The sequence below is a fragment of the Pteropus medius genome, unplaced genomic scaffold (genome assembly GCF_902729225.1).
Source record: "Pteropus medius unplaced genomic scaffold, Ma_sr-lr_union100, whole genome shotgun sequence".
Lineage (NCBI taxonomy): Eukaryota > Metazoa > Chordata > Mammalia > Chiroptera > Pteropodidae > Pteropus > Pteropus medius.
The window spans coordinates 1,890,629-1,915,847 of NW_024349224.1; the positions used below are offsets into that span (position 1 = coordinate 1,890,629).

Sequence of the window (25,219 nt, forward strand, 5' to 3'; positions counted from 1 at the left end):
GCTAAGAGAAATATGCTGAATCGAGACACTTAAATATTGATATTCATGATAAAATGCTACTATCGAATTTCTTTGCACAGAAACTATAAAACTGTGCTTTTTCTCAAGAAGATATCTTTCTGAATGATTACTTCAAAGAATACACATAAAAATTATAAGATTTAACTAAAAGCAAAGTGAATAAATTTTGAGAATTCTTAAATCATTCACTTAGAAACAAACAAAAGTTCATTTATATACAACACTGCCAACCAGAACCTAAAACAAGGCTGTATGATAAATCACCAGGGACTCATCAGTCATTTAATTGACTATCCAAAAGCTTCTGGGGGGGCTCCAGGAAATAAAAATATGGATGCTTAAGTAACAATACCACTTGAAATAACCACAGCATATACAATTCTAAGTAATTTATTCTAACTTTTCACTATTTCTGTGGCTTAATTTTGAAAAAAAAAAATTAGGTGAAAAACAATGGGAGAATAAATTATTTTCCAATAACAAAATTTCTTTAGGAAAAAATAAAAGTTAAAAAACAGATGCAGTGTTTCTATGGAAATACCACTAAAAAACTTATTTCTCAAGTTCTAATACATTCTTTTAAACAATACTGTTCAAAGTATAAATGGTGTATGAGGGGAGTTGGGGAGGGGGCTGCTCAGGGAATTCTAAGAAAATCTGAATCATCTCAAAGCCACCGATTTTGGTTAAGATTATGAATACTAATGCTGATACAAAGTTAAAAGCTGCCTTGAGGATTTTTGGTTTCTTTTGTGTTATAACCTCAGCATAATTTTCATATTCTTTCTGAATCATAGAGTTAAGTGACACAATATCAAATTATTATTCCATTAAGATAAATATCTGCAATATTTTCTGAAATGCATCAGTAAACAAACAAAATCAGCAATAAAAATGAAGGGTGCTTTAATAAATCAGTTGTTGGTTACGATGTGAGGAAAGATGAAAGGTTACTTGGAAAAATAGGGATTTATTTCTCTGGATTGAGAGCAGCTAACTATAAATAAAAAATAGGGGATTTTTTTTTTTTTTTTTTTGATAATAGAGGAAAAAAATCCACCCACATAACAGTTAAAAATGGCTGCTTTCGACACCATTAACATTCCATTCAGAGCTTTCGGGCCATCACTTCTGGAGTAAACAGAGTACGGTGAGGTATTTACCTGTCACACACCTACAGTAGCATCCCCTGGTATACAGCGTGGACCTGACCCAGAGTGTGTCTGACCTCAGCACAGGAGTCACAGAAAATGTGAACCGACCAAAATTACATTTGGCTTTGATGAAATTTACAGGTACAGGTTACTTCAGTACTAAAAACAATACTCTGAAAGCTTAAGCAGCATCAGCTTCCAATACCCTTTTACAGGAAACGCTCATCAACGGTGACTTCACGGCCTGCAAGAACAGGTCTAACCCTTAATAGCGAGGTGTTACTTCTAAGGAACATGCCACGTTATTACTTTACTTCAAGCCATTATAAACTGGGGTTGAGGCGCAAACTGAAGTCTACCTTTGACCATCTAACACACCGCAATTATCTCTTGCTCCGCGGGAGATCTGGCACCCTTCCTGTCCCTGTCGGTACCCCACTGTACCACTTACGAGGGAGTCTTCTGCCTGTGACCACTGCCTGCTGCGACTGACCGCTGCGCCGCCACTGCAGCCAAACGGCCACGCCAGCCTAAGCCGTGGGCGAGCACCTATCTCCATGCCTGCGCTGGCCCAGAGACAGCCAGGGGCTTCCCAGCACAGTCCCATGGGGCACTTAGCGCTCTGAGGCTGGGTAGATTTCTCGCGAGGTAAGATGGGGTGACCAAACGGAGGCCGGGTGAGCAGTCCAACACGTCAATGCTGCTGGCTTTTCCCCTTCTGTGTCTACGCACGTCTGTGACGTATGACACTGACATGACTAAGCACGTTTTTGTCTTAGTAATACATCGATGCTTGCTCTCGTGGGGGCACACTCAGCTTTCTGGGGTCTGAATCATGACATTGCCGGCTACAGTCACCCTAACAAGGCTTCTGCCAATTTATATATCTCCATTAACTTGGCATCAGGACAAGTCTTGGATAAAAACTTGTTACCATACTGTTAGCTACTATTGTTTAAACTGTTACTGAAGTTTAAATAAAAAATATCATAAAATACCAGAGTATTACTCCAGTATGCCGAAGTATACCAGAGTATAATGCATAAAAAGTGACCACGTCTTTAGACAGAGTAAGTTGTAAAAGCTAGTTTTGCAAGCGTCATCAGAGGAAAAAAAATCTAATACAGAATTCAGAACAAGTAAATAAACTACAACACTATCACATGATATTCTAAATAGGTTTCTTATAGATTAAGTAGAAAACCCACAAAGATATTAGAAATTTTACTTTTTGAGTTATCAACAATAGCTGTTTCAAAAGTTACAATTTCTAAAGGTCAAACTGTATCATATGAAAGATATTCATGTATTTCTCTGACTAAAATGGAGGTTACCAGGAAACAAACCAGGCCGGAAGTCAACATGACATTCTCAATCACAGGTCTGTCTCTGAGGATAAGGACAGGACCAGCTTCCTGGGTGGTCCCTGCCCAAGGCAAAGGAGCCCAGCTTGCCCTGGGAGGAGTGGCCTGTACGTCCCACCCACCCCGACGTACACCCGGCTCCTCCCACACAAGGCAAAGCAGAGTCTCCAGCCACTTGGTCTCTAAGGCAGGGTTCTCTTCCAAATATTTTTTGAAGTTTGGGGAAAAACAGGTTTCTCACTCAGGATTCACAATAAGTCTTTCAAAAGTCACTATGAATAACATCAAAACACCCATATTCTTTATTGAACATCTTCAGAAAGAGAGAGGAAATATGAGTTTCTCCTCATAATACTTTAAATTTTGACAATTTACTCACTTGTGTGCCTATAAATCACATTTCAAAAACTAATCATAAAAATACACTACTTTTCCAAATCACAAGAGATAAATTCATTAGGTTTCCAAGTACCTGGGGAAGACAAACTGACAAAGATGCCTGTCTGCACTTGTTGGAAATTCAAAAAGGTAAATAAATGTGTTCTGTATTCTTGAACTAAATTTTTGCCTTATCAGATACAAAAGAAATTAACCAAGTTGCAGGCATCGTGAAAAGTGTCTTGCTATCATGAGTTCTTGTTAGGAGGCCACTTCTATTCTAAGTCTTTGAATTGCAAGATTCCAGGTGGTTTATATCTTAAGAATGAAGGGCGTGCCTGAATAGAATAGCGAGAGTCCTAGCACACATGCTGGTCAAGGATGAAGCATACGGAAAAGTTTCCGGAGCTTAGAGAAGGAATGTTTACATTTACAGGCAATTAGCAATTGCTCACGAACAAATAAAAGAAAAAAAGATCAAAGCTTATCATCAAGTCTGGGAGCCGACACAGCTAAGGTGGCGAATCCAATCAAGACTGTGCTATTCATCCTATTTAAATTAGTTTTTCCATTCTAAAAACACCTAATAAACCAATATTTAAACGAGGACCTGTAAAGTCTGCAACTCTAATCTCCAGAGGGATAAAGAGATTCTGGCCCTCCACAGAAAGCAGCTGCGGATCCAAACTGTTTGGGGAAGCTTGTAAGTTGACCAAATGCCTGTTCAAAACCCTTTTAAGAACATGGATTTGCAATGAGTTGGGTTCTTCCCCAGCGGTTGAAGCGATCAGTTCACATAGACACAGTCCCTGCAGCAGAGACAGCAGAATAATTACATGGTTCCGATCATGTTTACTCACCCTCCTAATAGTATCTGTGGCTGGCTGGATTCATTTGTGATACCGAATACATCAGGAATTAAATCGCCATTGAAGCTGAAAAGAAAACATTACAAACATTAAGCAGCTCTTTTATTAAACTCTCTAACTTAGCTTTAGAAGAAAAATAACCCTGGGGAGGTGTGGCAGGCATTACGATGCTCATCAGTATCTGTTGTTGTCAATGAAACGTCAGCAGAAGTGACATGGGTCATTTCTGGGCTCAAGCGTTTAAGTTTTGTAAGGGGGCCCTCCAGCCCTCTTTAAGCTTGCCATGGCAAAGACAAGAACACGTGTTTCAGATGATTCAGCTCCCCAGAGGATGAGGCCTCTGACAGCCTGACCCACAGAGGGACGATGTGGGGCACAGCCCGCAACTGACCCACACGGACACGTAGCGTGAGCAAGAAATAAACTCTGGTTGTCAAACTCTGGGGTTGTCGGCAACCTCTGCATGATCTAGCCTGCCCCTGAGTGATAAGGAGACATCACTCATTTCAGAATCAGGTTGCAACTTGTTTAGTTAGGTGGACTTAGGAGAAATAACCCACAGAAGTAATCCCTAGCTGGTATAAAAATTCAAAGTGGCCATTGAATGTCGCGACAATGAAAAAACATACAACTGTGAAAGAAATCAAGCTAAGTGACTTTAAGATTAATCCATGGATTGACAGTTTAGACTTCCAATGGCCACTGACCTATTCATATTATGACGGATTTTAATAATTGCAGGAGAGGCAGCTTTGGCCGAGAATGTGGTCATACATTCATTGCTTTAGTCTCCAAAATGATCTCTATCATATAATCAAAAATCCTGAACTCTGGATTAAATTTATCCTGCTACGAGTCTATTTTGAGGAAACAAATGAACATTAAGTGCTATAAAAATGGCCCAAAGTTTCTCCTTAATATAGAATCTACATAACTGAAGGAAACCTTGGACCCTTGATATCTGCCAATTAAGCACTAATAGTTTGATCCAAAAACAATTAAGTTATCTGAATTCTTTGAGTAATGACATGGCTAGCATCGACACAGATCCATAACAGACACATTCAAAGCTACTGAACAAAAACAAATCACAAATCCCTCCCTCTTTCCAAAATACTGAATTTCATTTTTTTCTTTCATCCATCGTGGCAAATAAATATCATATAATCTGGAGTACGGGCTCCTATCAACTTTAAAGGGAGAGTGAATTTAGTGTCAATACTACTAAGCAAAGTGGCTTCTTACGTGAAAAGTTTCATTTTACGTTCGTAAGTTTAAGATCAGTCAAAGGGAAGCGAGCAGATACTTACTCCATAATTAGTGGTTCATCCTGAAAAGTCCTATTGAGCATGGTCATATTGTTAGGATCTGTGAAGAAAGGAAATCTATAAGTTATCAGGTATTTTATATTACTTTTGATATGTACACTTAGGGAAAAATATGCTTTTAATCTTAGATTAATCTCTAATTAATTCCAACTATTACCATTAACGAGACACTACGCATCCAACTTAAATGGACGTGAAGTTTGTGAAGACAAATTATTGGGAGAATTCATTCTCCAGTAAAGACCAGCACTACATAACTTCCGTTTGAGTCTTCCTTATATACAATTTGGTGAGTCTTCCTTATATACAATTTGGCACCAGACACTTGACGATTAAGGTTTCAGGGCAGAGAAGCCAATATACGTGAAATTACTGGACTTATTTGCACACAAGCAGAAGCTCCTTCTTCAGATGCTCATTGAGCAAGTATTCCCAAATGTCACAGAAAACACAGCTACACCCCCACTCCGTCCCCACCCTGAAATCTGGCCCCTAATACAAGGTTGTCCTTTTAGGTATAAGCCACTGGCTTTTCAGATAAGCCTTGGGGGTTCGTGGGTGGATGTGGTAGACCGAGACTCAATCTCTACTCCACCCTTGTGCTTTCCTGTACTGGGGAGACTATGAATCAAAAATAGCCTTCTCAAATATCCTTCCACCTGAGATTCTGAATGAAACACAGTGTTGCCGATCAGACAGACATACTGCGTTTCGGAAGGCGGGCCTGTGAGGAAGCTGAGCTTCTGCCCCATCTGTCTCAGTGTCTGATCGCTGAATCTGTGGTGAGAGGCAGGGTGCAGGGCACCCAGCTTGCTGGAGAGAATCACAGCAGGTGCAGTGGCATTCTGGCTGGGGTTGTGCAACGGGGCCACTTCCTGATAGTAACAAGGCAGTAGCTTCCTGGAAGGCTTTGGGAATTGTTCCAGAAAGTTCCACCTAGAGTCTGTTCTTCAGCTCTCCCAATAATTTGGCAAGCCATCGAAACCCTTTAATAAACCTCGCTCTTCCTAAAGCGAGCCACAGTGAATTGTTCTCTGGAATTGACCCCAGACCGGTTCTGGGTTGAAAATGAAAAATCAGAAAATGGACTTTCAGCAAAGCTTTTATAGACCGTTACAGACACTCAAGGACTGCATTTCTGAAATGATTCCAGAACAATACTTTTTTGCAGTCACATCAGAATACAGGCATATTTTTCTATTAACATCCAGTGATAAATATGAAAAAGTCCTAAAAAATATTCACCTAATGTTTGATTTTGTCCCCAGAAGATAACAGCTCCTAACTCGCCGCTGGCATGATTTTGGGGAAGGTAGGTCAGAAGAACATCCATTTGTGAATCCCCATCATAATCCCCAGGGACTACACTTGTGATCAATGCACTGTGATTCCTAAAAGAAACAAGCATTTTAAGATACCCAGTTGAGTTAATAACAGACCAAGACACCTTTATATTTGCACCACACGAAAATATTTTCAATGCAAAATTTAAAATTTCACAAAATCTTATCAGCTTTCGTGTATGTGGGCCTCTTTGGTCTACAGAAGAATTCGGGATGAATGCACAGTAGTCTTAAGAAACAAGACAAATCTGAAATTTATGAAGAGAAAGCTCAGTTTTATGCTCAAGCATCGGCCGATGTCGCCCTTTTACTTGGTTCTCTTGTCAAGGACGCCAAGACATTTGGACGGTGTTTTTAACAAATGGATGTTAAAGCAGCAACGAGTATCACTTCCCAGAAATAGACTGTTAATGTTAATGTTAAAGCTGCAACGAGTATCACTGTCGTTTTACCAGTTAAGAGATATTATTTATAAGATATTTAATTTTGGGTTTTAATGCAGGTTTCAAACACACAGTGAAAAAAAATAATCATTTTATTTCTGAAAGCTATTCAAGATTCACAGTGGACAATAAGTTCCTTTTACTAAAGCTGGCAATACGCTATCCAAATATACATACCTAATTTTTTATTTTTAAAAATAATTCTAAAATTATTTCTATTAACCTTCAAAACTTAAAACATTCTCAAGTCTTGTCATAATGTATTTGAGTGACCCAACCAAAAAATATGTCTTAAATTCAATTTATACGTAATCCTACTTGAAGCAAATAGCAAGAAAGCGAGTTTGCAAATAGATTATGGGTCATTATTTTCTAAATAGCAACAAGGACCTAAATACACACACACACACACACACACACACACACACACACACACACAGGTTTTATTTAAAGTGAAAAAGGAGACAATAATGAAAAGGTGTAAAGAAAAATATAATTACAGCTTTATTATAATGCATCTACTTATTCTGTCCCAGATATTACGCCAAGTGCTTAATGGCTATTATCTGATAATTTAATCTTCATTACCTGAAATAGGTATTATTCTCATTGAACAGTTTAAGACACTGATGATTAGAGGGATTGGGTTGCTTCTGGTGTTAAACAGCTAAATAGAATAGCTGGAATTCAAATCGTTGCGTTGGCACCTAAAACTGATTCTCATGACAATAAAATATTCTTGGTAATGCCAGTTTCCTCAAAGAATCCAATAATACTTCAACTTTTTCATGAAAAATACCTGTCTTTAAAAATGATGATACAGCAACCACACGTTGAACCTAAAGCGTACACCTCTGTACGTGTTTGTATGTGAATCTGCAGGACTGCACATGCTCGGCAGTAATACTTGTTCATTAGTAGGAAAAAGTACCCTGAAATTGATAGGAATACATCACAACGAATTAGATGGAAATTTAGACACAGAGATCACGAATGGACATAGCATATGGAGGGATGCTAATTGATTTAGCCAGCCAGGAAACTCTTAAGTGCCTGGAGAAAAAGGCTCCAAAAGTAAAGCTTTTTGCCCTGAAGAAACCCTGAGAGGCTCAGAATTTGGAGTCATCAGAAATAGTGGAAGACAAGAGTGAGGCACAAGGCTGCAGACGGGTTTACTGCAAGTCTGTACTGTGAGTGACAGTCCGTTTACCATCTCGCTGAGCAAGGCGAAAACCGAGCAGTCTATTTCTGGGAAGTTTCAGGCAGCGGAGATTTAAGTTACAGCAGAATTTAGGTAAGGTTTGGGCCTTAAGTTAAAGACAGGGAGTTAGCGGACAGTCTATAAGAGGACGAGTTTGACACCTTGCCCCGAGCTCTACCCTAGTCCCTGGATGCCAGCCAGCCAGGAATGGAGCTCAAGGCAAGAGCTCATGCGAAGAGGTTCCAAATGAGCTCTTCGGTGCCTTACTCTCAGGTAGAAACAGACACCTCGCCTTCTGAAGAAACCATGAATGTAAAGAGAACCTAAACAAACAGCGATAAGGAATCGGAAGAAACAGAAAACAGAGGGGAAAGAGAACTTCAAAATTATACTGGAAGACATAAGAGAAGTATGTCCATCAGCACAAACAAAAATAACAGCACGCTAAGACTAGAGAACAACGAGAAAGAAAAAAAACCCAAAAACTTGGAGTTAAAAAAATATGACAGCTAACATAAGAAATTCAGTAGAAGGATTAAGATAAAATTGAGAAACCCCCCCGGAAGGGAAAATAAAGCAAAATGACAAAGACACAGACACAGTAAAGGAATGCAAGATGGACCCAGGGAGTCCAATAACCAACTGACCAGAATTCCTGAAAGAGGAAACGAAAAAATTATCAAAGAAATAACGTAAGAACATTTCAAAAAGCCCCCAGCGACAGAAGCGTCCAGCTTGAAAGGCCCGACTAATGCCAGCGTGGGAAGTGGACAACCGTCTACACCGAGGCACGTCATCCTGAACTTCACAGCAAAAGGGATGAAGAAGGGACCTTGATAGCTTCCGAAATTAAAAATAAAGCAAGTCACATTTGAAGGATGAGGAGCAAGAATAACACTGGGCGTTAAAACAGCAACCGATGAAGCTAGCAGACGACGGGCTAACCCAAGAACTGAGAGTGAGCAGAAAAGTCGTTGGACCTGGCAGGGCACGACACACGCCTTTCTCAGGAATTTCCTGAAGGATGATGCACTCCAGTGAAGCAAACGAAGGTGCTAAGAGACAGGGACCCAGCAAAGAATAGCAAAGGGCAGGAGGCCCAGGGAATGACTCAGGGCGGGTGGGGGGCAGGGGACTCAACGGGGAAAACAAAAATGCACAACAGGTATACGGCAGGTGCGAGGAAACACCTGCACAGGAATTAAGGAGATGGATGCACAGAAAACTATGCAATCTCCTTTTTACAAAGCAATCATTCAGTCCTGGAGGGAAAACCCTACAGACCGGAAATACTGCGGACCACCTGGACTGACGTACACAGCATCCGCGTGGTCAAAATGTGACGAGAATGCCTGATTTAACTAAAAATATGATGCAACGATATGGAAATGATGGCGATTTACTTAAAGATGGTAAATCCTTACCTACCCTGAGAAAAAATCCAAGAGATGAAGATAACTCAATTACAGTGAAAAACGTATTTTAAAATATGGAACTGAACACAAGAAGAAACAGTTAAGTTTTAAAAGCGATTGCATCTGACAGAGGAATGGGGGAATGGGGTGGGGGGAGGTGAAGGGTAGTTCCTTTTACTTTGAAAAATATTCTAAATAAATAAAAACAAGTTTCCAAATGTTAAAAGTAAGTCCTCACTTAACACCCTCGACAGATTCTCTGACTTTAAGCCAAACAACATGAAAAAGAACCAGTTTTGCCAGAGGCTGATCGATAGGAACTAGAGTTCAGTGCCTACGGCATTTCATCAACGTTACAGTGAAGATGCTGAATTGAACCTGCTGCATACAAACCAACATTGCATTAATGAGAAAAAATGTGTGTTTAACTTAGAGAAACTCAAGTCCTTTATTTCCCATAAATTTCCTTAACTTTCAATCTTCCAAGAAAAATCACTGAAGGCGGTTCACTTCTTGAACGTGATACTGACAACTACTGCTCCCTGCCCCCACCCCGCAAGCATGCTGACTCAGGAACATCTCTCAAGAGGGATAAGCTCCTGTTTCTCCATTTCTAACTTTTTGCTCGATGTTCTAACTCGAAGCCACTTTTTAAACATATATCGGAGTTGAAATGAAATATTGTAGAGTCTGAACACCCTGCCCATGTGGGAACTTAAAAAAAATTTAAGTTTCCTAAGTAATCTTTGATCTTTCTACACACCAACTCATTCTGCACATGGTTAACAAGTAAATCCACTTAAGATACTGTTTTCATCACCTCTCCTTTAAACGAGAACCTGTAACGATCTCCCACTTCTCTTGGGGTCGAGGTCAAAGTCATCCTGATACTCGTGAAGGTCTTTCATCTGCCCCGGTCGCATCTTCCTCGTCCCTAACTCTCCCACACGCTCCTTCAACTTCCATCAGGCAAATCTTTCTATCTCCTCTTCGGGACGGACTGTTTTTATTGCCATCGCTTTACACCGTGTCCCCAACTTGAAAGCCCTCACCTAAATTTTACTTCTCTTAAGGTCAAGCTCAAGTTCCATGACTTTCTAGAAGCTGCCACTTTAGCCTGCACTGATTCATCTCTTCCTCCTTGAACCAGAGTGTGATCAATCCTTGCTTCTTGTAGTTTCAAAACAACTGATGGGTGTCCCTGTGTTTTACGAAATGCCAGTCATATAAAAATATAATTATCTGCATATTTACGAAATTCATCTTGATTTGAATTCCTTCAAAGTCAACCTTAAACACTCACCACCTAAGTTAATAAACAAAGAAAACATAAGAGGTCACTGACTGACCTTGACCCCAGTGCAAAGGACTCCCCTCCTTCCACCTCCCACAAAACGCAGTTGACCTGATAAGCCTGTGAGTGAGCTGCTCCCAAGGGCACACTTGGGATGAGGGACAGACAATTCTGAATGCATTCAAAAAAGCATATTAGACTGTGGAAGTGAAGAATGTTTATACAGCAAACCTGAATCCACCAAAACATATTTATTTATTTTTAAAGTAAATCATTTTTAAATTTTGGTACATTCACTATTTTTCCAAGCAATTTATTAGCTACTCAGACCTCATAACACAGCTGAGTAAAACTGACTTCAAAGACAATCCAACTAGCTCTTGCATACCCATCATTAAACTAATTACTGCTCTACAAGAAATAAATACATTTATACTTACTTCAAGGACACCTTTACTTTGGGTTTAAAATAGGGTGCGTTCTGGTCCGCCAAAAAGACGATTAAATCATTTCCTAAAAGAAGCGAATATGTGATATTAGAGTAACGTTTCCTGGCAAGACATCCAATCAGTGGTTACAAGAAGTTTCTGGGCACTGTTGTCAACGAGAACACTTTCTTTCAGTCCAGTTCATCTGCCCTCTCGAGGCCAGTCGTACTGTTGGATGGAATGGGGATTCCTAACCATACATCACAAGTTCAATGTTCAAAGCAGCAGAGATACAGTTAGGATGAACATGGAAATTGTAGTTGGTCAAGACAAACTCAAGTCAGTAGCTTCCGTCAGGAGTCAGATCACTTGACTTAAACGAACTATATAAAGAACATTCTTCTAACAACTGTACTATATGTCAAGTCTGGCCTTCCCCAAACCTAACGACGCAGCCCTTTAGTGAGGCTGTTTAGTTCATCAGATGCATCGCCCCAAGGACACAGGGGCTCCTGTAGGTGTCTGACTAGTGACAAGGACATGCCTAAGTATTTAAGCAGAAAAAGCTAAAGCTTCCAAGCCCCTCCTCTTGTGGCTCCATCCCACAGGAAGAGGCATTCTCAGAACTCCATGAGTACTCACTGGAACAGACTTCTGAAACTGTTTAATCAAACATTAAGCCACTTTTAAAGTTAAAAGAAGAGTCTCTGTATCCAGTTTGGATGGAGTATGTAGAGGTTTAGCAGTATGCACTCTCTTTGTAACATACGGAGTCAAACATAGAGGAAAAATATCTAGGGTCTACCCCCGGCTCTGGGGTCCTGGCAAAGAGCCCCAAGAAATGTGGGCCACAATCCTGTCAGTCAAGTTCTGCATAAGCACTTCACTTCTTCCTTGGTGGCCTTGACCTTAAACAGTACCTGGTTCTGAGGGTACTCAAGAATGCTGAGACCCTTGAGTGCCCATTGTCAGCACCGAGGTTTACAAAAAAAGTTTGTTTGGTGATAGTGAAAGCAAGAGACTCCCCCTAACCTCAACTTGGCAAAGAAAGAAGAGATCTGGAAAACTAGGGCACTGGCCAAAGCCAGGAAGGGTCAGGGGCGCACGAAGCACTAAGCAGCTGGGGAGGGCGAAGAGTCTGCGGCTGGAGGAGCCTCTCCCGGGGACACACTGGACTTAGCAGTGGTCCATGCAAAATGCTTGTGAGTTGTGGAGCGTTTGGGGCGCTGGGAGGGCACAGCGGCTTCGGAGAAAGCTGGGACCCTGACAAAGGGAGAGGAGAATGAATCAGGTAAATGGGAGGCAGGGAGAGGTCCCCTATGAGAAGAAATTGTCAAGGTGCTTCTGTTGCAGTTCATCGACGGAAGGAAGACCGGACGAAGAAAAGCAGAAAGGAATGAAGCGGCCTGGGGACGGAACGCAGGGAGAGGCGGGCTACAAAGGCTCCTGGGAATCAGGAAGGGCTTTGCAGGGCCGGCGACTCCACCGGGCGGGGGCTGGGGTGAAGGCCGCGGGGCGCCTCTGGGGAAAAACAAAACACCTGGGGTGTTCCCAGGGCTTCTGGGGGTCGGTCAAACTGCGGGGTGGGCGGGCCAGGACCCGGGGCTGGAAAAGACGGAGACGGGCAAGCAGTCGGGACGCTGGAGATGGAGGGAGAGAGTCAGGGCTGGGGGAGCAGGGCCGGGCAATGCAAGGGGACGGCCAACCGGGCGAGGGGCTGGGACCCCGGGGCGGGGCGCACAGGGACAGCGGATGGAGGGAGGGCCGGGCGAGCACTGACTTTCCCGCAGCACGAAGAGGTCCGTCTGCTTGTCGGAGTTGAGGTCACCGAAGGCCGCCAGGGTGCCCCAGGCCTCGGCCCCGAAGAGTTCGGCCGTGACGTTGTGCAGCGCCCGAGCCGGGACCGGCCCGCCGCCCAGCAGCGCGAGCCCCCCGAGCAGCGGCGCCAACAGCGCCCAGGCGCCGGGCAGCCGGCCCGCCGCCGCCATGGCCGCCCCTCGGCCCCGCCCTCGGCCCGCGCCGCGCTTGACGGCAGCCGGAAAGCAGCGCGCCGCGGCCCGGGGCGAGAGCGCGCAGGCGGGGCGCGGCCGGGGCGCGGCCGGGGGCCGCGCGCGTTTCTCCCCCGCTCTCCGCCCGGGGCCGGCCCTCGGGCGCTGCGGAGTTCGCGCGGACACCGCGCTCGCGCTCACTTCCGGCCGGCGCGCCGCGCGACAGTGTCGCGCGAGGGGGCGGGGCCGGCCGGCGGAGTTGACAGGCGGCCCCGGGGGTGGCCCCAGCGCGATGGCGGGGGCGGCGGGGCTCATGGCCGAAGTGAGCTGGACGGTCCTGGAGCGAAGGGCCCGGGCCAAGCGCTCAGGTTTGGCTGGCTGGGGGGAGCCCCCTCCCCAGCACCGCGGCCGGGGCTTCCCGCTCGAGCGCCTGGGGCGGGGGGCAGGCGGGGGTCCCGGAGCGAACCTGTGCCCGCGTGTGTGCCCTCGGAAAGCAGTCGGCGGACCGGCCTTCTGCCTGAAGTCCCCCCCCTCTCCTCCCTAGAAATTAGGTCACCCCGTGGATGTCCCCCAACTCTCTTTTGTGTGTGTTCCCCTCAGAAAGTAGGTGTTGGCGCCGACTTCGCCCGGGGGCTTCCTCCTCAGAAGTCAGACGGCGGCCACGCTCCTGGGAACGAGTGTCCTGCTTAAGTGCGTTCTTCCCCCAGAGTCAGCAGCCGCGGGGTGCGAGCTGGTCCCGGACCCCCGCGGCCGCTCGTTGCCTTTTACATTCATCACAAGTTCCAAGTCCCAGTTGGTTATCTGTGTGGTGGAAATTGGGGAGCGGGGGGGCGGGCGGTCAGGGGCTCAGGCCACGAAGCGGGTCACGCCGAGTATAGTTAGGGCTCAGAAGGAAGTAGATGCCTTCCCTGGACAAGTGCCCCCAAGGCGCCTAGTTAGTTTCCAGTTGTGGCTCACAAACCCGAGGCCACTGAGGTCACACGACCCTGCCGCACAGGCCGTTGTAACAAGTTCGAGTGTCCTGAACTGACTTGTTCAAATTGCAAAGTCACGACTTTGAAGTTACCACTTGTGGCTGATAGCTCCTCTGAGAGCCAGGATTGAAACTTCCCTGCCCCGTGGCTGGCTGGATACAATCTCTAGCTAAGCGGGTGCCGGTAAACAGGAAAGATGGTGGAATGACAAACGTTCAACTAAGAATCTTCCCTTTCAAAGGGCCGATGTTTCTCTTTGTCAGAGCTGGGAGGTGCTGATGTCAAGGTTGCTAGTTTAAGAACAGCCGAAGGCATGGCTCTAGGAAAACTAATTCTGCATTTGTACTGATGTTAAGAAAGTTTTTTCTCAGCCAGAACGTTACCATTATATTTTGGGCTTTTCCCATTTTTGAAGTTCTTAGTTGGTTGTGCGCACTCTGCCCACCCCCCTTTTAATTCAAAGAAAACATATAATTTTCTAAATCACACAGAAGTTTCCTCAATCGTTGTTGCTGATTTCATTGTATTTTTAAACCTGAAAAAAAGTTCTGCACTTATTTACTTAAGGTGATCTCAAAACCACCAAAAAAGTATGAGAAGTTTTCAAAAAGTAGTCCTTAGTACATTTTAGTGTCAATGTGGTTACTTGGAATAGTCACATACAGTTTCGTTTCACACTTTCTCTTAAAATTTTTGTGTCATAGTGAAGTACTGAGTTGACATCTAACAATATATCTATCTGGGCTATAAGGAATCTATAATATCTGGTCACAGAGTAACCACAGCTTTTCACAGGGAGCTGTAAACATATTTTAAAAGCATTTCTCTTTTCCTTTAATAAGTATATAGATAAGGTTTATTTTCTTCTCCAGTCTTTATTTGCTCTGAAATGCGTGTCATCACAGTAAACTTTGAAAATCTGCCATCCCTTTCTTAACTGAGAAAAAAATTGTTTAATTTTACTTAATTATTGTTGAAATCAGTCACTTAAATTCAGTTACCTGTGCAGGATAGTTTAGTGCACAGTATAAATGTCGGGTATACCTATACATCGTAGCAGTAAGAGATACCGTTTGAAGCCATTACTCCAAATTAGATGAGGTTTCACATTCTTCTGGTAACTCCGAAGTACAGACTATAGTTTCTTGAATGAATCATTGACTTCCTATGTCATTAAAAACAATCAACCTGATTCTTGTTACTTTTAGAATGTGTAAGCTGAGCTTTGTTTGAAACTGGCACTAACCTGACTAGGATAGAGACAGGGCTGCAGAGTTCTGAGCATTGTTACATAGTAGCATAATCACTTCATTTCTCAACAGAGGATGCTACTCTTATGTAATGTTTAATAAGTGGATATTATGTATCTCCTGTCTAATCCGTACAAGCAAATGTAATTTACCAAAGCAAAGAAAATCAAATTTTCAAGTCATAAAAGAGAAAAATAAAATCATAACCTCAATTATTGTCTTTGTTGCACACTGCCTCGTGTTATAACTGCTCACACCGCTTTCAATTAATCTAATGCTGATGCTTCTAACCTTCACTAAACAGTTGTGGAAATTGCTGTAGTTTAGCCTGTGGCGCTTATGATTAGAGTCAACAATTTGAAATGGCCAGCTCATCCGATGCAGCCGTCTCTTCTCCACCAGCTTTCTTGAGGTCTGGTAAGTGCGTAGACCCCAAAAGGGTCACTTGGTAATTTTAAATACCTTTGTTTCTGAAGTTTGATGTCACCATGTGATAATATTTTGATTTTCTATCTCTTTGGCGGGCCCACACCTCGACAGTGTTCTGCTGTCGTGAGGCTCAAGCTGGCTCTGTGTGTTGAATGTGGCCTGTCGTGTTGTTTTTGTGCGGGCGTGAGGGGCCAGAGTTGGATCTTAGTTGTCAAGTGGGTCCATAAAAAGCTTCTTAAATGATCTTTGTCTCTTTGCATAATGGAAATAACTTCTGCGAGTTCGGAATTTTTGGTCGGCGTCCCGATTATTTACTTTGCATCAGCTCTCTGTGAAGTAGGTATTTTTATACACATTTTCATAGACAGGAAAGGGACGCTCACTTGGCAAAGAAGTGAAGCAACTTGCCCCAGGTCTTGGGACCATCATGTGTCAAGGCCACGTGCTTGGCCTTCCGTCTCATGGCATCTTGATGTAAGGGTTGCGGGAGATGTCGAGGCAGTGACTCTTAGGCTGTCAGACTGGTGAGACCCCCTTGCAAGCGAGCCGAAAGCTGTGGAATCGCTCCCCAGACGAGTGCCCAGGACATTGAAAACCACGTGGAGGAGGTTTATGCATCCGAGAAAGACCACGTGTGGCTTCCTGTTGGGAGCCCAGGCCTTCAGGTGTATCCAGTCTCACTCTACAGAGAACAAAAGAGCAATTTTTTTCAGTGGCCTTGGAGCTGAAATGGAGACTGAAGTCTTTAGGGCTTTTTCCTGTATGTTGTGACCTACCTTGGGCCATTCAAAACCTGTTAGTGTGTGAACGCTCTGGGAGAAGCCTGTTGGCAGGAGGCCGCTTTTTCTCTGGTGTACTTTAAGCAGAATATTCTAGTCTCGGGACTCCTTCACGGGGAAACGTGAGAGCCAGCCTAACTAACAGTGAAAATATTTCATTTTGGTTTCCCCATAATCATGCCGAAGCAGTTCTCCCTTTCTTTCCACTTAGATTTCAAGTCTTGTTTTGGCAAGATTAAAGAGAAAAGAAATAAGAAATAGCTTGGGGAAAAAAGGAACAGGAGATTAAAAAGCTTATACTTTAAGGAATGAAAGTGATCGTTTAGTTGTCATCAACTAAATGACAAAGTAGTACGTTATATGTAACACTGCTAATTGGTTCCTGATTTCATCTTTGAACTAAGAGAACGAGAGGACATATGACTTTGAACTGTGTTTTCTTTCTTTTAAGCACCAGGCCTTGTTTTTCATTCTGGTTGTCCAAATAAGGGTGTGATGAGTTCTCGGCATGAGCGAAGTCATTTAGCGGTTATGGGAAAATAGAATGCTAAAGATAAGCTTTATGCACCAGTAGTCCTGGAAATTTCAACACCTAAGAACTGTGCTTTAACATTACATAGGGCTTTCAAAGGCATTTACAAGAAGCTTTTCCAGTACTGGATTATTAAATTGAAATAGAATGCACCAAGAAACAAAATAGAAAATTCCCAATTTCACTATTATAAGCCATTTTAAAGACTGATTCCTTATAAATGACTTTTGATATTTACACTTTTTTTGGTTCCTATAACCAAAACTTAGAAATGACTCTAAAGAAATACTTAAAACTTTTATCTGTTAAAGTAAATACTCAGAGTGGTTTGTGTTTATCATTTATTTACTAATTTAGAAATATTGCATTTGCGTTGCAAGTGATTGTTTTCTCCTGTTGGACGTAATTACTGTAGAGTAGTGTTTTAAGGAGTCATTTCATTTAACAGTCATTTTAAAGCCTGTCCTGGATTCCCAGCTGAGTTTTCCCTGGTACTTTCGGCTAGAAACTACCCAAGGTTACCAAAAACGAAAGCCAGTATCTTGGTTTTGGAAAATAGCTTCCAACGTACTTAGATTATTTTATGCATCTAACCCTCTTTACTGCTCTGAGATTTGTTTCTGATATTTTGGTTTTGTTTCTACTCTGTGGAATTCAGTGTGTGTCCTGCATTTCTATGTGTGCACGCTTGACTTACGTTCCGACTGCTGATGCGTCAGTATGTGCTGTGATTGATTATGATTTCTCTTGTTTTCACTGCTTAAATCCAGCGAGAGATCTGGATGTCTAGGTTTTTCTTTCTTTCCTTGTATTCTTTAAAAAAAAAAAACAAACTTAAAAAAAATTTTCAATTACAGTTTGATAAAATATTAGTTTCAGGGGTACAACATAGTGATCGGACATTTATATAAGTTACGAAGTGATCACCTCAATAGGTCTAGTATCTAGTGGACGTCCAGGTTTTTCTTTCAAGAACCTTGGGGGTGAAATGTACAAGGCAATGAATTTATAGGCAGAGTTTCACAATCAAAATAAATGAATTCTTAGAGAAGGAGTGTGTCATCCAGTACCTTAGGTTACTTTGATTTCTCATATGACTGCTACAGTTATACAATATATTAGTTTGGGAGAGTTGGTCAGCTATAGTGGTCCCATCAGCATTACAGTTCAGTTATTGCGAGAGGTAAGAAATATCTTGGCACTTTTATTTTAGATGATAAGATGATTTAAAAAATTACTCTTTCTAGGGGATAAGAGGTATAGACTTTCAGTTATAAAATAAATAAGTCACAGATGTAATGTACAGCACAAGGAAAACAGTCAATAATATCATAATAACTTTGTATGGTGACAGGTTACTAGACTTACTGTGGTGATCACCTCATGGTATATAAACATCAAACCACTATGTTGTACACCTGAAATATAATATCGTATGTCAACTCTACTTAAATAAAAAATAATTTATTTCCTTTGAAATTAAAAAAACATTACTCCTTAAAATGAAAGCGTAATCTGATCTTTATCTTGGCTAAGTTTACAGCATCTAAGTGAGTTTATCAGCATATGACTTGAGTTTTTTCCTCTACTAATATGTTTTCAAGTTCTTTGATTTAATTTCCTTTCATCGATTTGGTTTGATGGACATATCGATATCCGGTAAAGTTTTATTGTATATCCTGGACAAAACTCAACTCTTTATTTCACATGTCTGACACACTCTTCCTTTTAGACATTATATAGTAGCCCCGTTTTCAGCCTTATTTAGCAGTCAACTAATCCACAAAGTTCTTGTTTGCTTAAAGAGATGGAAGGCCGGAGGCTCCTGCCCTCTGTGAGGGCCAGGGGAAGACTCCACATTTTGTGTTCAGCTCTGCGGGAATCTCATCCTGCCTGTTTACTGCCCACTTGCATTTTTTAAAATTTTATTTATTTATTTATTTGTTTGTTTGTTTGTTTGTTTGTTTGTTTTTTACTCCTACAGCACCTGGTCTTCCTAGGTGGTCTCCCATCTAAGTACTAACCAGGCCCGACCCTGTGTAGCTTCCGAGATCAGACAGGATCGGGCTTGTTCAGGGTGGTGTGGCCGTAGACTGCCCTCTTGAATTTGAGCAAGTTACATCTTTGATACTTGGTTTCATTTTCTGTAAAAATAAGGATAATAAAACCTGCCTGGAGGGATCGTTGTGAGGATTAAATAAGATGTTATATGCAAAACATTCACTATTTAGAGCTATAGCTGCCCAATACATTTTAGTTCTCATCTTTTCTAAAAACACGTGTCTTTTACAATATTGCAACTTATACAGAAACAGGCAGGGTTGCTTATCTTGTTCCCTCATTTTGATACCTACCCATCTAAGTTGCCATTTGATTAAGAAAATTTGTGCTAAAATACATTTAGCTCAAATTAGATTACTCGGAATGTAGCTTTTCTTTTACTCTGAGTCTTCTTCATTTTTAATAATCGCTGCAAATCTAAAGCAATTGTTTCTGACAGTTTCTATGGGCACTCCTGCCAGACAGCAGGAGAGCAGCCATTATTTTATGTATAGTTAGAAGACTTTTTTTTGTCTTACGTGGAAATGCATTGGGTTCCCTTCAAGTAGGATGGACTCTTCGGAAGCACTCGAAGATCGTTTCCTGCTGGAAGTTCTGATCTCTTTGTACTGGGTCCTGCCCTGTAATCTTATAAGATTTACGAAATAGAGGCCACATGACATAGTTTAACTCCCTTGGCGTGAATCTCATCGACCTTAGAGCTTACTCTCTTTCTGTGCTATTATCCTTAGCAAAGATGACGCTTCGGGTTTGATAAGTGACACGGCTTCATGAAGAGCACAATGGCTTGTGTCGCTTCTTTAGATCGTGACGGAACACTCACGCCGTGCATCCTAAAAGCTATTTTCCTCGCTGTCGTCTCTCTCATCGGTCTTCTGTGAAGCTAGCGAAAAAGGGCCGGTGGAACTCCCTAGAATTCCTGGTTCTGATCCACGTGCCTACTGGACATTTCCAGACGGGTGTGTGATGGGCCTCTCCAGTGTGCCCTGGCCGGAACAGGACTCTTGACTTTCTACTCCTCTTCCAACCCCAAACACGTGCCTCCCTTACTCTTCTCCATTCCAGTAAACTAGACCGACTCCTTTCAGCTGTTCTAGCTAAAAATAGAGGTTCTTCTTCTTATTTAGTTCACTTATAAATCCTTTCTACTTCATCTCCAAAAATGTATACCGAAATCTGCCTGTTCTCCAGATGTACTCATACCTCTCTCGTCTAAGCCACTTCCCTCTCTGGTCAGAGGAGACTAGCAAGAAGGCAGGGAGCAGCTGATGGCAGAAGCCACGTGTATATGTCTCTGTCTCTGTGTGCGACGCCTCGCACAGCACACAGTGCCAGGCACATGCACACTCAAGCCCTGTTTGATGATGGAGGGCCATGAAAGCACAGATGCGGCCTCTGTCATCAGGATTCAGAACACGTGGCCACCGTGATGATGCATCGGTCTCTCTCTCATCTGTATACCATCTTCCACTCAACAGACTTTTAGAATGGGGCCCATTTCACACAGGACAGTTCTTATATAAATCTATATCTTATTTTTATGTCATTACAATAATTTCTGTTCATATTTTAAAACGGCAGATTTGCCGTTCTGTTTTTGAGGAATAATATGCAAATCCGCACAAGATGCTGCCACATCTTTTTGTGGTTCAGGCTTAAGATACATATGCACATTTGATTTACCTATTAAAAGATATTGGATTTGTGGGAGATATAAAGCGTTTTTTTTTTTAATTGCTGCATACTTATGCAGTCAGGATATGCCATTTATGATTTTTGGGGTTCTATTTTTAAATCTTTGAGTAGAAAACAAGTTAGCAGAAAACTGTAACTGTATATATTATATACTTGGTCTTGAAAATTTGGAAAATGCTTTTTGATGGTTCATTGCAGTTTTCTGTGGTGTTTTTTTTTCTAGTGTATGTGCTGCTGAAGTGTGCACTCTACGATGTGTTTTTAATAAATTCACAGTTCTTATTTTTATCACATTAGGCCTCGGCTGCCTTGCTTACAAGTGGTTTTAAAAAGATGAAAACATTGTTGCTGTTTTTTATTTTACTTTTTCCCCCAAAGATTTTATTAGTTTCTTTTTTTTAATCAGTAATGATATGACTGCATCTTAGTCTTTTAAAAAGAATGACTCTTCGTTTTTAATTTCTTGATTTTATAGCTTGCTTCTCTTTCAGCTCACATTTCACAAATTTCTTGAGGAAGTTGCTTTTTATAGATGAACAGATATGGCACATTAAGTAACTTCCTAAAAAACACAGCGAGACTCTTACATGTATAATTCAAATTGCCATTTTTATAGGTTTTGATATGTTATTTGTCTCGTGTTCTTTGTTGTCCTTTTAAATATACATCATTAGCTTTCAGCTTGTTATAAAAAGGTCACAAAGCGTGTTGTCGTACCTGCTTTATCATCATTAACCTCACGCCATTTCCATGGCCTTTCTTTTTGGCTATTTAAGATACAAGTCTCATCGCTCAGGACTGAATTTTTGCAAATATGTAGGCCCTGGTCGTGGAGACGACCAGTCACGCTCGCAGTTGGGTGCCAGACCGAGTCTTATCCCTCAAGCCATGGAGGCATTCTGGCGAGGGCGGGCAGGGGTCGGGGTGAGGCCGGGAGCCTCAGACCCCGCTTCTTCACATACGTGTCTGCTTCCTGGTTTGTTCCGAAAACATACTCATGTCAGGCGATTAACTTGTCTTCTTGATCACGTTTCTCCCTTCTTCTGGAAAGACATTCTATATATTTAAATTCATTTTCTATGTGTTTACATTGACTTTTTAGGCTTGTTCAAAAATATCCGATGGATGATTATAGTTATAAATGATCAATATGTCAAAAAGATGACCTTGGCTTTCTGTGAGTTTAATTAGTGGACTATTTTTTTCTGTGGAGTTTTCAACTTAGAGGGCATCTTATTGTTTGTTTGTTTATTTGTAATTTACACGTAAATTTTAAAGAGCCTCTGATTTCGGATGATTTCAATCTCATCTTTATTTTTCTATCTTCCTAATACGTTTCTATCATGAATTTTCATCTGCGTAACCAAATGGCAGTTGTGTAAATCTAACACTTCAAAAGTTAGGGCAAGGGACTAAACTACTAAACCTACTGTGATCCTGGATTTTAAATGTTTTCATATAAGCATTTATCGATGTATTATGAGGATGGAAATTTTGTCATGTCTCACGTAGCTCTTTCGTGTGTGTGTGTGCACGTGTGTGTGTAATCATTATATAAGTATTTTTACTATATTTTCTCCCCTTAAGCAAAAACAATATAATTAATAAGTTTTAGGCAACAGAACCTCCTATGACTGAGTGGTTTCAAAACGGGCAGCGCTGTTAGGTTCTGACCAGCTTGGTGCTATAGATTTGGTCAGGTGACTTCATCTAGAGCTGTGTAGGAGAAACTTGGATCTCTAGGGCAAACGCTCTGTGTCTCTGTCTCGTCTCGCGAGGTTTGCTCATGACGAATGGGAAATGGCCATGCTCCACTGGGTGACATTTCAAACTTTCCCACTTCTAAATACATTTTTAAAATGTGTCTTATTTAAAGATAATTATTTTAGAACTCTAATGTAAACAGTTTCATTTGATATTATGCTAGGCATTGGCAGAGTATTAATTGTTTCTATTAATATTCTTTCTGCTTTGATGGGAATTTTTTTCATTCACATAGAGCCCCTTTTAAATATGGCTCACATTAGCTAGTTGAATTTAGACATGTACCTTTTGTTCGTGTTAAGCATCTTTTAAATGGTCTGCTGATAACAATGAAGTTTCTACGTTAACTGTTTTTAAAATAGAGGTATTTACAATACGAGCTCGTTTTCTTAGTTTACATATTTCTGAGGGTAATTATCTTTGCTTTGTGGAATCTTTCCATGAATTTTTATGTCGTTTCTATCAGTTCAGAGATCCCTGTGTTTTGCTTATATTATCTTGTTTTCATGGTAATACACAGCGAAGCTGAATTAATTTATCATACCCACTTAATCCCAATTCTCAATAGGCTTGTAGCTTTGATAATAATCATTTGCTCAATAATTGCAAGGATAAAAAAATCCTAGCAGGACGTAAAGTGAATAATTATCATTTAAAGGAATAAAAGCGGTTTGAGGACTCTCTCTTGCCGTGTTACACTCTGTGACATTGATATTTGCCCCTAAGGCCTGTACCACATTTAAGCCTTTCCTCCCCCCTGCATCCCTGCCGTCACCATCTGAATTCGAGGCTCTGGGACGAACATTGTAACCAAAAGAGGACCCTGGTGGCTGTGCCTCCGCACTCTTCCAGCAGTCCAGTCCTTCCCTTTCTAAATCTGGGTCATGTGACGCCCTCATCTAAACCTCCCCAGTGGCTGTCGGCGGTCGAGAGGATAAATGCAGGCCTGGAGCGTGCCGGTGGGCGTCCCGCGCGGTCAGACGCGTGCATACCTGTGCAGCCTCCTCGCCCACTTTAGCTCTGACGTCACTGCACTCTATTAGTAAGTACGTACCCGCCTCCTTTCTGGGTTATGAAGTTCTTCAGGTCGGAGACTGAATCGCTTGTCGCTTTTTTCCATAGCCCCTGATATAGGGCTTGGTGCTGGGGACTTCAAGTTGAACGAATTAATGAATCATGCTAAAAAGAATTAGTATGATTTTGGTACAGAATGAACTTCCTAGCACTCTGCGCTATCTAATCATCTCATCTTTTTAGTTGGTGAATAAAATTTGGTGAATTTATTTCATTTTTGAATAAGGACATTTTCATGTGAGATATATTTCCCCTGCTGGTCAAGCCCAAGAGGTTCAAATTCAGCTTTAAAAGGAAGTGTAATAAATGACGCGAAACAGACCTCAATGACTATAACTTGCGACTGAGGAGGCACTCTTGGTGCCCTTGTGACTGTGGACAGCGTCCCCGGGGCCGGCCTATGTGGCTCTGACCGGCTTCGCCCCTTGCTCAAAAGCCTTGAGCACTCTGGGTGTACCGATGTTTGCTTTTCCCGAAGGAAACGGAAGAAATCACACAGATTATTCATCTACGTTGTTATCAGAATGTTTAGTTTTTCACGCATAGAGAAGATCAACGCTGTTTAATAGGCTTTGTCTATTACAATGAAGACTTCACCTAAGGTACCAGGAAATTTGAACTTGGCATTAAATTGCAGAACTATAGTAAGGAACTATAGTAACTATAGTAAGAGTCAAATGACAGACTTTTAAAAGAAGTGGGAAGAAATTAGCTTCTTAAATCTGTCATTTAGAGCAAAATCAAAATTTGCCAGAATAAGAAATGACAATTCATTCTATAAAAGGCCTGAACACAGTGGTAAATAATGCACGAGAGAAAAATCCCTGTTTTCACATGAGACCTCTGCAGACCAGAGCCTAACAGTTACCACATCTGTAACTTAGGCGAGAGCGCTATTCTCCCGAGCACGATGGTGGAAGCCTCTCGTTCTCATGGCTGATACGGACAGTACAGTGAGCACTACTGGAACTGCTTGCAAAATAGCTTTGTATCTCGGGAAGAATCGTTAGTGCAGTATTTCTGATTTAAACGTTACCTTGGAAGCATATATTGCTGTGAATCACTATTATTTTCATATAAGTAATGAAATTTTCAAGAGAAGACCTGAAAGAATAGCTATATATACTCATATAAACAAAAGAAAACCCCAAAACAGACTTCGTTGTTAAGTCCTAGCTCTTCTACTTGCTAGCAGTATGACCTTGGATGTCATTTAACTTCAGTTGTAATCTGTAACATGAGAAGAATAATAGTGCCTATATAATAGGGTTATGAGGATTAAATGAGATCATGATATAAAGCTCTCAACAAAGTACTTTGCACATGAGAAATGCTCAAATAGCGTTAGCTGTTTTTATTATATGCTGGTAATAATGAGATGATTATTATATTATTCTTTACCTTTTTTATCTCTGGCTAAAAGTGGCTTTACATG

General features: G+C 41.7%; 2 protein-coding genes and 1 pseudogene across 3 annotated transcripts in view; 1 reads left to right on the plus strand and 2 right to left on the minus strand.

Moving 5' to 3' along the window:
• The window catches only part of ITFG1 (integrin alpha FG-GAP repeat containing 1), a 112,277-nt gene extending 98,975 nt beyond the window's left edge, over positions 1–13,302 (minus strand). The window contains exons 1-5 of the mRNA XM_039880802.1: positions 13,019–13,302; positions 11,251–11,323; positions 6,360–6,505; positions 5,097–5,154; positions 3,778–3,852 (exon numbers count right to left, since the gene is read on the minus strand). Coding sequence (XP_039736736.1) covers positions 3,778–3,852; positions 5,097–5,154; positions 6,360–6,505; positions 11,251–11,323; positions 13,019–13,226 — 560 coding nt within the window. The 5' untranslated portion in view covers positions 13,227–13,302. The remainder of the gene's footprint in view (positions 1–3,777; positions 3,853–5,096; positions 5,155–6,359; positions 6,506–11,250; positions 11,324–13,018) is intronic.
• A 163-nt stretch (positions 13,303–13,465) lies between these two features.
• PHKB (phosphorylase kinase regulatory subunit beta) overlaps positions 13,466–25,219 on the plus strand; it is a 112,025-nt gene continuing 100,271 nt past the window's right edge. The window contains exons 1-2 of one of the 2 annotated variants that reach the window (XM_039880801.1): positions 13,479–13,594; positions 15,755–15,867. In XM_039880801.1, the coding sequence (XP_039736735.1) occupies positions 15,813–15,867 (55 nt within the window). In that variant the 5' untranslated portion in view covers positions 13,479–13,594; positions 15,755–15,812. Of the gene's footprint in view, positions 13,595–15,754; positions 15,868–25,219 lie in introns of both variants that reach the window. The other variant, XM_039880800.1, reaches the window with a different exon arrangement.
• On the minus strand, positions 19,166–19,284 carry LOC120617461 (uncharacterized; annotated as a pseudogene).